Source organism: Melanerpes formicivorus, unplaced genomic scaffold (genome assembly GCF_026170545.1).
Source record: "Melanerpes formicivorus ecotype bairdi unplaced genomic scaffold, bMelFor1.0.p_v2 SCAF_26, whole genome shotgun sequence".
Classification (NCBI taxonomy): Eukaryota; Metazoa; Chordata; class Aves; order Piciformes; family Picidae; genus Melanerpes; species Melanerpes formicivorus.
The window spans coordinates 2,144,947-2,157,627 of record NW_027142378.1 but is presented as its reverse complement, the minus strand read 5'-3'; the positions used below and the strand labels follow the sequence as shown (position 1 = coordinate 2,157,627).

The window sequence follows — 12,681 nt, the reverse complement described above, 5'->3', positions numbered from 1 at the left end:
TTCTAAGTTTAGAAGTTGCTGCAGTGCCAAAGCAGACTGCAAAAATCAATTTGAAATGCCTGGTCATGGTGCTTTGGGATGTGGTTTAATGGCCATGGTGGTGTTAGGTTGAACTCAATGATCTTAGAGGTCTTTTCCAATCAAAACAATTCTATGATTCCATGACACTGGAAGAGGTTGCCCAAGGAGGAGGTGGAAGCCTCATCCCTGGAGGTTTCTCAGGCCAGGCTGGATGTGGCTGTGAGCAACCTGCTGTAGTGTGAGGTGTCCCTGCCCATGGCATTGGGGTTGGAACTTGGTGATCCTTGAGGTCCCATCCAACCCTGACAATTCTGTGATTGTATGTGCTGAATCAGAAAAATATCACGCTCACCTTTGCTACTCATAAAATCACTACCATGGCCACTAAACCATGTCCCAAAGTACCATGTCTACACATTTCTTGAACACCTCCAGGGATGGTGACTCCACCACTTCCCTGGGCAGCCTGTTCCAATCCCTGACCACTGTCATAGTATGGAAATTTTTCCTAATCTCCAACCTAAACATCCCCTGGAGCAGCTTGAGGCTGTTTCCTCTCATTCTGTCACTTCTGTTACCAAGGAGAAGAGACCAACCCCAACCTGGCTAAAACCTCCTTTCAGGGAGTTGTAGAGAGCCAGAATGTCTCCCTTCAGCCTCCTTATCTCTAGGTGGAGCAGCTCCAGCTCCCTCAGCTGCTCCTCCCCAGCCCTGTTTTCCAGACCCTTCCCCAGCTGGACCTGCTCCAGCTCCTCAATGTCTTTTAGTGTGGGGCCCAAAGCTGAACACAGCATTTGAGGTGCAAATAATTGAGGCTGGACATGACCTCAGGAGGTCTTTACTTCCATTTCCTGCTCAAAAGAGGTTGCAGCCATGGGGTCAGGCCAGGTTGCTCAGGTTGCAAGCCTTGAAGAACTAGGGACAAGAGGCTGCATAACCACTTTGGGCAACCTGTTCCAGAGCTTTACTGCCCTGCTATAGGAAAACATTAACTGGGCATTAAAACCACAGCAAGATAGATGCTGAAAGAGAAATTGTCTTGCTCTGCTCTGTGCTTATCGAGTTAGAAATCAGTGTAAGCAACACCTGGCATAATTTTTTGTGCTATTAAGAGAAAAATGGTAAAATCCTTAAAGGCCATCTCATCTCTTGTGTTTCCATGAAGCAAGCCTCTCTGCAGTTTATTCCTTCCTCTGTAACCAAGATAAAAAGTGCAGATGGCTGGGAGAGGAAATTACTTCCATGATAAACAACAGTGTTAAAATTAAACCCAATTTCCCAATGGCTGCACAGCATCTCAGCCTGCTTCAGCAGGGGGCTTGGACTAGATGATCTCCAGAGATCCCTTCCAACCCCTACCACTCTGTGATTCTGTGTGATGCCCTGCTACACTTTCAGTCTTCTGCTGTCTTGCAAGCATGACAGAGACAGCAAACACACCACTCCCTCCCTCTCTGCAGCACTGCTCTGGATTGGAGGACTGTTTACATATTTCTTTCCAGCTGACTCTAAGTAATCTTCATTCATGCAATCCTTCCTCGAAGGTTACATGCTCCTGAGCAGCAGCCACTCTCTGTGCTCCCCTCTCAAAATCACAGAGTGTAAGAGCTTGGAAGTGTCCTCTCATGGTCCTCTAGATCCAACCACCCCACCATAGGCAGGGACACACAGAATCACCAAGGCTGGAAGAGACCTCAAAGATCAGCAAGTCCAACCTGGCACCACAGACCTCATGACTAAGCCATGGCACCAAGTGCCACATCCAATCCCCTCTTGAACACCTCCAGGGATGGGGACTCCACCCCCTCCCTGGGCAGCACATTCCAATGGCCAACAACTCTCTCTGGGAAGAACTTCTTCCTCACCTCCAGCCTAAACCTCCCCTGGCACAGCTTGAGACTGTGTCCTCTTGTTCTGGTGCTGGTTGCCTGGGAGAAGAGACCAACCCCCTCCTGGCTACAACCTCCCTCCACTGGATCAGGCTGCCCAAAACCTAATCCAACCTGACCATGAACACCTCCAGGGAGGGGACATCCACAACCTTCACTGCAAAGAATTTCTTTCTAATATCCAGTCTAAATCTGACTTCTTCCAGCTTAACTCCATTCTCTCTCATTCTATCAGAACAGCCTAATTTATTTCTCTCCAGGGAGGGGATATCCACAACCTCCGTGGGCAACCTGTTCCAGTGTCTCTCCATCCTCACTGGAAAGAATTTCTTCCAAATCTCCAGTGTGAATCTCCCCTCCTCCAGCTTCAATCCATTCCCTCTCATGCTGTCACTACAAGCCCTTGTAAAATGTCTCTCTCTCTCTAGTGATCTCTGGTAAATAAAGATCCTTCCACTGATACATTTCTTTAAATTGAAGGGCAGCTGAATATATTCTTAACAGCTAGAATGGGAATACTTTTTAATGGGGTCTTTTGATTAAGTCCTCAAGTTATTAAATACAAAGAGAAGGTCCAGAGAAGGACCACAAGGATGAGCAGAGGGCTGGAGCTGCTCTGCTGTGAGGACAGACTGAGGAAGTTGGGGCTGTTCAGTCTGGAGAAGAGAAGGCTCCAAGGAGAGCTAATTGTGGCCTTCCAGTACCTGAAGGGGGCTACAAGAAAGCTGGGGAGGGACTTTGTAGGGTGTTAGGTAGTGATAGGACTGGGGGGAACAGATCCAAGCTAGAGGAGAGGAGATTTAGATTAGAAGTTAGGAAGAAGTTCTTCCCCATGAGGGTGGTGAGACACTGGCACAAGTTGCCCAGGCAGGTGGTGGAAGCCTTATCCCTGGAGGTTTTGAAGGCCAGGCTGGATGTGGCTGTGAGCAACCTGCTGTAGTGTGAGGTGTCCCTGCCCATGGTGGGGGGGAGTTGGAACTGGGTGATCCTTGAAGCCCCTTCCAACTCTGACAATTCTGTGAAACAAACAAACTAAAAAAATCCAAATTGTGCTGACTCAGCTTCCACATAACACAAATGTGCTTAGCAGGGGTTGGGCTATTTTATCTCTGCCTTAATACAAGGGAAATGAAGCAAAGAGAGTGGCAGCAGCAGCTGGAACCAAGTGCCTGTGTCCAAACACAATTTATTCATAAAACTGAAGGAAAGCACAGCACAGCTGCAGAGCAATTACACAGAGTGGGGGGGAAGATAGGGGAGAAAAAAATCTACAAGCTCCTCAGAATTGATGAAAAAGGATGCCACAAGGAAATAAGATCTGTTGGTGGAGTTAGAACACTCCTGTGCAACAAGTGGGGTTTTTTGGTCTTTAGAGGCTGAATCTTCACATTCCAAATGTTAGTTGCTATGGATGCTGGGTTTTGCTTCTCCTAAGTCTTTCTTCCTCCCAAAACCAAACTTCCATCATTTTAAACCTGCTTAAATTCTGTTAGCCATAGAGTCACAGGATGGGTTGGGTTGGAAGGCATCTGAAAGATCATCTAGCACAAGCCCTATGAGGAGAGGCTGAGGGAGCTGGGGTTGTTTAGCCTGGAGAAGAGGAGGCTCAGGGGAGACCTTCTTGCTGTCTACAACTCCCTGAAGGGAGGTTGTAGCCAGGTGGGGGTTGGTCTCTTCTCCCAGGCAAGCAGCACCAGAGCAAGAGGACACAGTCTCAAGCTGTGCCAGGGGAGGTTTAGGCTGGATGTTAGGAAGAAGTTCTTCATACAAAGAGAGATTGTCCATTGGAATGTGCTGCCCAGGGAGGTGGTGGAGTCCCCATCCCTGGAGGTGTTTAGGAGGAGACTGGATGGGGTGCTTGGTGCCATGGTTTAGTTGATTAGTGTTGGATGTTAGGTTGGACTTGATGATCTCAAGGGTCTCTTCCAAACTGGTTATTTCTTCTCCTATTCTATTCTATTCTATTCTATTCTATTCTATTCTATTCTATTCTATTCTATTCTATTCTATTCTACTCTATTCTGTCCTGTCCTATCCTATCCTGTCCTGTCCTGTCCTGTCCTATCCTATCCTATCCTATCCTATCCTATCCTATCCTATCCTATCCTATCCTATCCTATCCTATCCTATCCTATCCTATCCTATCCTATCTTTGCCATGGGCAGGGACACCTCCCACCAGCTCTGGTTGCTCAAGGCTTCATGCAACCTGGCCTTGAACACCTCCAGGGAGGAGGCATCTGTGACAACCTCCTGGGCAACCTGTTCCCTGTACAGAATTTCTTCCCAGTACCCAGTCTAAATCTCCTCTCCTCCAGCTTCAATCATGCTTTAAAATGTGCACACTGGGGAGCTGGCTGACACTTCTGAGGACATATGGTGGGTAAGTGAGCATAGCCATGTCCACAGCAGCCCAGCTCACACAGTAGATTGCACTTCATGAAATTCAGAAGCTGCCACCTACTCTCCATCTTCTGCAGTCTGAGCATTTCCAGAATAGCAGCACCCATCAGTCTTGATCTTTGTGAGACATAAATTCAGCAGAAAAGCTGTTCTGCACCTTTTTTTTCTCCCTTTTTTCTCCCCTAACAGTGAAGTGGAGCACAGAGAAACTATCCATGATCCAAGACAAGGCTCTTAATTCAAGCTGTCAAACTCTGATCAACCATAACTAGTGACAAAGCAGCAAGCAGGCAGTAACATGGTTAGGAGTTGAAGTTTCCACCAAAAGCTATCACCACTGTAACTTTAATTCCACCCCTTCTGCTCTGCCCTGGTGAGGCTGCATCTGGAAGATTGTGTCCAGTTCTGGGCCACTCAGTTCAAGAAGGACCTCAGGGAACTGCTTGAAAGAGTCCAGTGCAGAGCCACAAAAATGCTGCAGGCAGTGGAACATCTTCCTTATGATGAGAGCCTGAGGGAGCTGAGGGCTCTGGAGCTTGGAGGGGAGGAGCCTGAAAGGTGACCTCATTCATGTTGTTAAATATGCAGGGTGAGTGCCAGGAGGCTGGAGCCAGGCACTGCTGGGTGATGCCCAATGCCAGCACAAGGGGCAGTGGTGGAGGCTGAGGCTTAGGAAGTCCCATGGAAACAGGAGGAAGAATTTTTTCATTGTTAGGGTACTGGAGCCCTGGAGCAGGCTGCCCAGGGGGGTTGTGGAGTCTCCTTCTCTGCAGATATTCAAAACCCACCTGGTTGTGTTCCTGTGTGATCTGCTCTAGGTGATTCTGCTCTGGCAGGGGGTTGGACTGGATGATCTGTGGCTGTCCCTTCCAATTCTGGGCTCCCCTGTTCAGGAGGGACAGGGATCTGCTGGAGAGAGCCCAAAGGAGGACTGCAAGGATGCTGAAGGGACTGGAGCACTGCCTGATGGGGAGAGGCTGAGAGCACTGGGGCTGGTTAGTCTGGAAAGGAGAAGACTGAGAGGGGATTTAATAAATGTCTATAAATAGATGTTCAAGAGGGGATTGGATGTGGCACTGGGTACCATGGTTTAGTCATGAGGTCTGTGGTGCCAGGTTGGACTTGATGATCTTTGAGGTCTCTTCCAACCTTGGTGATTCTATGAAATATCTGAGGGCTGGGGGTCAAGGGGGAGGGTTTAAGCTCTGCTCAGCTGCACCCTGTGATAGGGCAAGGGGCAATGGATATAAACTGCAGCACAGGAGGTTCCACCTCAACATGAGGAGGAACTTCTTCACTGTGAGGGTCCCAGAGCCCTGGAACAGGCTCCTTAGAGGTGCTATGGAGTCTCCTTATCGGGAGACTATCAAGCCCTGTCTGGATGTGTTTCTGTGTGACCTGTGCTGGATTCTATGACCCTGCTTTGTCAGGGGGGGTTGGATTTGGTGATCTCTGGAGGTCTCTTCCAGCCCCTAATATCCTGTAAGCCTGTCAAATGTGATTACATTTGCTTATTACTTGACTATTAAATCTTAGCAACCACAAAAACCATCTACCTAGTGTAGATTCTGATTAACCTGCCTGAAAACCTCCTGGCTCCTTTTCAGCATCTCAGGAATAATTTACAAGGCAAAAAATAAAAGGTAAGAATTTCATTAATGAAACAGTTAAGGAAGCCCTTCAGCACCAAGCTCTGTTTGTAAAATGGTAAATTGAAGCTATAATGAACATGCACAGAGTAATTTACCTTTTCACCTTCTTCACCTTTACTGCCTGTAAAGCCACGCTCCCCCTGCAACACACAACAATGAAACATAAATCTCAAACACAAGCGTTCTTCAAGTAATCCTAGAATGGCTCAGGTTGGAAGGGACCTCAGAGATCATCTACTCCAACCTCCCCACCGTGCCCAGGGACACCTCTCAGCTAAACTCAGATGCTCAAGGTCTCATCCAACCTGGCCTTGAACATCCCCAGGCAGGAGGCAGCCACAGCCTCCCTAGGCAACTTATTCCAGAGTCTCACCACCCTCATACTGGAGAACTTCTTCCTCAGCTCCAGTCTAACCCTGCTTGACCTCAGCTTCAAACCATTCCCCCTTATCCTGTCTCCAGACACCCTCAGGAAAAGTCTCTCTGCAGCCTTCCTACAGGATCCCTTCAGGTATTGGCAGGCCAGCTCTAAGGTCCCCCTGGAGTCTTCTCCAGGCTGGACACCCCCAGCTCCCTCTGCCTATCCACATCATAGCAGAGGTGTTCCAGCCCTTGGATCATCTTTGTGGCCTCCTCTGGACTCACTTTAGCAGTTCTGTGCCCTTCTCATGCTGGGGACACCAGAACTGGAGGCAGGATTGGAAGTGAGGTCTCAGCAGAGCAGAGCCCAGGGGCAGAATCCCCTCTCCTGCCCTGCTGCCCACACTCCTCTGGCTGCAGCCCAGCACACAGCTGCCTGCTGGGCTGCAGGAGGGCACTGCTGGCTCCTGGGGAGCTGCTCAGCAATCAATGCATCAAAGTCCCTTTCTTCAGGGCTGCTCTCAACCCACTCTGCACCCAGCCTGGATTTGTGCTTGGGATTGGCCCAAGCCAGATGCAGGACCTTGCTCTTTGACTTGTTGAAGGTCATGCAGTTGGCACTGGCTCACTTCTCAAGCCCATCAAGGTCTTTCTGGATGGCATCACTTCCCTCAAGCAAGTCCAGTGCACCACACAGCTTGGTATCATCAGCAGATATGCTGAGGGTGCCCAGATCTCTGTTACCTATCTTGAAAGCAGTTTTATTTCACTGACTATTTCTTATGGGATTAAAGCAGAAGAAATCAATTGGATAGGTTCTCTCTCATTCAAAAAGGTATGAGACTCCACAAGAAAAGGAGATGGCTTCCCATACTTTTGTCAATTCACACGTGTCAATCACTTTTCCCATTCAGCCTGAGGGATTTTCTTGGCTTTAAGAATTCTGAAGGATTCATTGATGTCCAAATAGGTTAAGTGCTCCTTAAGCACTCTCTTGCCCTTCAGAAGGCAGTGCTCCATTCTCACACACTCTGCTAGGAGGCTTAAGGCACCTGGAAGGCTTGAAGGAAAACTTCAAGAGGGGATTGGATGTGGCACTTGGTGCCATGGTTTAGTAGTCATGAGGTGCTGGGTGACAGGTTGGACTTGATGATCTTTGAGGTTTTTTCAAACCTTGTTGATTCTATGATGTCTTTTTTTTTCCCCTTTGCCTTGGTTTTCACCAATGAACGCCTCCAGGGATGGGGACTCCACCACCTCCCTGGGCAGCACATTCCAATGGCTAACAACTCTTTCCTCACCTCCAGCCTAAACTTCCCCTGGCACAGTTTGAGGCTGTGTCCTCTTGTTCTGGTGCTGGCCACCCAGGAGAAGAGACCAAACCCCTCCTGGCTACAACCTCCCTTCAGGTAGTTGTAGACAGCAATAAGGTCTCCCCTGAGCCTCTTCTTCTCCAGGCTAAACGATCCCAGCTCCCTCAACCCCAGCTCTCTCAGCCTCTCCTCACAGGGCTGTGCTCCAGACCCCTCCCCAGCCTCATTGCCCTTCTCTGGACACCTTCAAGTGTTTCAATGTCCGTCTTAAATTGAGGGGCCCAAAACTGGACACAGGACTCAAGGTGTGGCCAAACCAGTGCAGAGTACAGGGGCACAATGACTTCCCTGCTCCTGCTGGCCACACTATTCTTGATGTTGTGCTCTTCAGGTGCTCTTGGCCTTGGCTCAACCTTTCCTTCAGCCTTGTTTTTGCTATGGATGCAGTTAACATAAGTCCTTCATGCTGACCTTGAAATTCCTCATTAGTTTCCACTCCAGATGAATTTGTGGGTTTCTAAACTCCATCACCATATGCTCTGGCAGTGTTTCTGTGCTCCTGCTGGGTGGCTCACCCCTGAGTTCACTGTTTACTTACTTCTTGCATCTGAGCTCAGTCAGGAGCTCCTTGCTCATCCCTGCTGGCCTTCTGCCCTAGTCACTCAACTCCCTGCACATCAGCCTGGACTGCTCTTGGCATTTGGGGAAGCTGTCCTTGAGAATTCTTTGGCTTGCAGGACAGTCTCTATTGCTCCTTGGCCTCCTCTTTGCCAGACTCAGCAAATGTAACTCCTTGAAACTCTCCTCAAAGGTCTTGTTTTCTAGAGCCTGCTCCCTGCTAGATCCTCTCTGGTGTCTTAAAGAAGTGAAGGCAGAAGACTTCTCATACATGACCCAGCATATCAGATGCAGCACCACCAAGCAAAGAGGGGAAAATATTTTCCCCTGATGTGCCAGTTGCTGTTTTAATCACAGAACTGTCACCATAGAATCATAGAAGTGTGAGGGTTGGAAGTGACCTCAAGAATCATCCAGTCCCAACCCCCCTGCCATAGGCAGGGACACCTCACACTACAGCAGGTTGCTCACAGCCACATCCAGCCTGGCTGAAAAAACCTCCAGGCATGAGGCTTCCACCACCTCCCTGGGCAACCTGTGCCAGTGTCTCACCACCCTCATGGGGAAGAACTTCTTCCTAACTTCTAGTCTAAATCTCCTATCCTCTAGCTTGGATCTGTTTCACCCAGTCCTCTCACTCCCTGACACCCTACAAAGTCCCTCCCCAGCTTTCTTGTAGCCTCCTTCAGATACTGCAAGGCCACAATTAGGTCTCCTTGGAGCCTTCTCTTCTCCAGACTGAACAATACCATCTCCCTCAGTCTGTCCTCATAGCAGAGCAGCTCCAGCCCTCTGCTCATCCTTGTGGCCCTTCTCTGGACACCTTCCAGCACCTCCAGATCCTTCCTGCACTAGGGGCTCCAGAACTGGTGGGTTCTCACCAGAGCAGAGTAGAGGCAGAAAATCACTGGCTATGCTTCTCTTGATGCAGCCCAGAAAGCCAACCAGAGCCTGGGTGCACACTGATGGCTCCTGTTAAGCCAGGGAGGTTTAGACTGGATATTAGGAAGAAATTCTTCACAGGGAGAGTAATTGCCCATTGGAATGTGCTGCCCAGGGTGGTGGTGGAGTCACCATCATTGGAGGTGTTTAGGAGGAGACTGGATGGGGTGCTTGGTGCCATGGTTTAGTTGATTAGATGGTGTTGGGTGATAGGTTGGACTTGATGATCTCAAAGTTCTTTTGCAACCTGGTCTATTCTATTCTATTCTATTCTATTCTATTCTATTCTATTCTATTCTATTCTATTCTATTCTATTCTATTCTATATCAGCCCTCTGCATCAAGGTCATGCTGCAGAGCACTTCCTTCAGTTCTTAAGTTGACTAAAATACTGTTGGTTTTTTTTTGTGTGTGTAGTCCCTTAATTTGTGGAAGTAGCAAGAATTATTTCCCCTATGATTTTCTAAAAGGGATGAACTGGGCAGGCATTAAGATTTCATTCCAAGGACTTAGATTTCAACACAGCTGCAACCGACAGAAAACAAAATGTGACCATGAAAATAGCCCAGCAGCTTTAACAAATATTACCAAGGACTGTGACACAGATGTCTTGTATTGCAAGTTACAGAATCACAGCATCACAGAGTTGTTAGGGTTGGAAGAGACCTCAAGGATCATCCAGTTCCAACCCCCCTGCCATGGGCAGGGACACCTCACACTACAGCAGGTTGCTCATAGCCACATCCAGCCTGGCTGCAAAAACCTCTATGGATGAGGCTTCCACCACCTCCCTGGGCAACCTGTGCCAGTGTCTCACCACCCTCATGGGGAAGAACTTCTTCCTAACATCCAATCTGAATCTACCCATTTCTAGTTTATTCCATTCCCCCCAGACCTATCCCTCCCTGACACCCTCAAAAATCCCCAAGTTCTGGCCACTCTACAATACTCCACCTCTGGAGCAAAAGATGAGGAGTGGAAGCAGCAAGGCCATTCCTTGTCTCATTTTCCTGAGATCATGGCACTCTCAATCTTTGATTTCTGAATCTGCTGTCTTGTGGTCTTGCACAGTTCTGAGACTTAGGCAACTGCTTTAACCTGGTACCTGAAGGGGGTTACAAGAAGGCTACAGAGGGACTGTTTCCAAAGGCCTGCAGTGATAGGACGAGGGGCAAAGGTTTGAAACCAGAAGAGATTTAGATTGGATATTAGGAACAAGTTCTGCACCATGAGAGTGCTGGAACACTGCAACAGGCTGCCCAGGGAGGTGGTTGAGGTCCCATCCTCGGAGATATTCAAGGTCAGGCTCAACAAGGCAAGACAAGCAACCTGATCTAGTGGAGGATGTCCCTGCTCACTGCAGGGGCTTGGACTAGATGATCTTTGGAGGTCCCTTCCAACCCAAACCATTCCATGACTCTATGATTAGCCCAAATAACAGTGACAGGCAGGTTTCTGTCACTGCACCATGCACCCTTTGCCTTCTGAAAGAGAAGTTCCTCTGCCACATTGTATAGCCCAGGAACTGGAGGTGTAAGTGAAACACAATTTATGTAGCTACCGGGCAGCTACAGAAAATGATACCAGGAGTGGAAAATCCTGAATAGAGACTGGTCTTGGGGTGATTTGTTTCTGTTTATTTGGTTGGGGGGATTTTGAGGGGGTTTTGGTGGTGGTTTAGTTTTACCTTGGAACCAGTAGGACCAGGTACACCAGGAGCACCTATTAAGCCAGCTTCCCCCTGAAACAAAAGGTACAGAAGCCATCAATGTCAATGACAGATTAATTAAACGTGCCACTGTGAAGCCCATTCATTTTGGTCTCAGTCAATCCAGGGATACTAGGCTAAGGCCAGGTGGAAGAATCCATCCATGCCAACATGACTTAAAGGGGGAGTTCAGAAGACTTACTAAAGGATTCCAAAATCACAGGCTCACAGGATATTAGGAGTTGGAAGGGACCTCTGGAGATCTTCTAGTCCAAGCCCCCAGGCAGAGCAGGACCATAGAATCCAGCACAGGTCACACAGAAATGCCTCTAAACAGGGCTGGAAAGTCTCCAGAGAAGGAGATTCCACAACCTCTCTGGGCAGCCTGCTCCAGTGCTCTGTGGCCCTCACAGTGAAGAAGTTCCTCCTCATGTTGAGGTGGAACCTCCTCTGCTGCGGTTATATCCATCACCCCTTGACCTATCCCAGGGCACAAGTGAGCAGAGCCTGTCCCCTCCCTCCTGACCCCCAGCCCTCAGATAATTTATAGACATTTATTAAATCCCCTCTCAGCCTTCTCTCCAGATTAAGCAGCCCCAGGGCTCTCAGCCTCTCCTCACAAGGCAGTGCTCCAGTCCCTTCATCATCCTCGTGACTCTCTTGGATGATCAAGTCAAAAGCTTTCTCCATGCCACTCATGGCTCTTAATTGCTTGACAGAAGTTTGCTCTAGTCACTTGCACATCATCTAAGTCACTTTTCTAGCCAAGCCAGAATCCAGCAACAAAAGACAGCCTGGAAAGTTCACTTGTGGAATTCCAAGTCAAGCAGAAGACAAATGTCTCACAGACTCACAACAAAAAAAGAACAAAGAACAAAACCTCCAGTCTCTTAATGAGAGAGGGAGCCAATCAAAGGCCAACTACTCATCAAAATGATCCAAGCAATTAAGCAAATAAATACAGGGCAGTCATGATAGGCAACAATTAAAAATACAGCTTAGGATAGCTTGTTAAAATGGCATTTTGCTTAACACCACTCATGGCACAGTTTCCAACATCTTCCTTCCAGCTCTCCTCTGTAAAAATAGATGCTAGCATGCTGGAGGAGGGGGGAAATAATTCCAATTAATCAGCAGAAGGAATCCTTAGCCCTTCATTTTCTCCAGATTTACAGTGTGAATGCAGAAAAGTTCTTCAGAGTCTAATAGTTACCAGATAATATTTCATCTTCCTGCTGTATTGAATCACTGTAAAGCAGCAAAAATGCCAAACCACTGTTTGGTTGTGGGTTTGGTTCTGGGTTTTCTTGGTGGAGACAAGCCCTAGGTGTTCTGCATCCAGTTCTGGGCTCCCCAGTTCAGGAGGGACAGGGATCTGCTGGAGAGAGTCCGAGGAGGTTCTTCACCATGAGAATGGTGAAGCCCTGGAATGGGTTGTCCAGGGAGGTGGTTTGGGCCCCGTCCCTGGAGGTGTTAAAGCCCAGGCTGGATGAGGCTCTGGCCAGGCTGATCTAGTGTGGGGTGTTCCTGCCCATGGCAGGGGGGTTGGAACTAGATGATCCTTGTGGTCCCTTCCAACCCTGACTGATACTATGATACTATGATACAAGGATGCTGAAGGGACTGGAGCACTTCCTGGTGAGGAGAGGCCTGGAGCTGTTTAGTCTGGAGAAGGCTGACAGAGGATCTGATCAATGTCTATCAATATCTGAGGGCTGGGGTGAGGAAGGAACGGACAGGGACAGCTTCTGCTCACTTTTGCCCCGGCATAGGACA

At 48.5% G+C, this 12,681-nt stretch overlaps 1 protein-coding gene across 1 annotated transcript in view; it reads right to left on the bottom strand.

The window, feature by feature from the left end:
- The window catches only part of COL19A1 (collagen type XIX alpha 1 chain), a 226,365-nt gene that overhangs the window by 137,160 nt on the left and 76,524 nt on the right, over positions 1-12,681 (bottom strand). Inside the window, exons 11-12 of the mRNA XM_068153439.1 lie at positions 10,885-10,938; positions 6,060-6,104 (exon numbers count right to left, since the gene is read on the bottom strand). Of these exons, the coding sequence (XP_068009540.1) occupies positions 6,060-6,104; positions 10,885-10,938 (99 nt within the window). The remainder of the gene's footprint in view (positions 1-6,059; positions 6,105-10,884; positions 10,939-12,681) is intronic.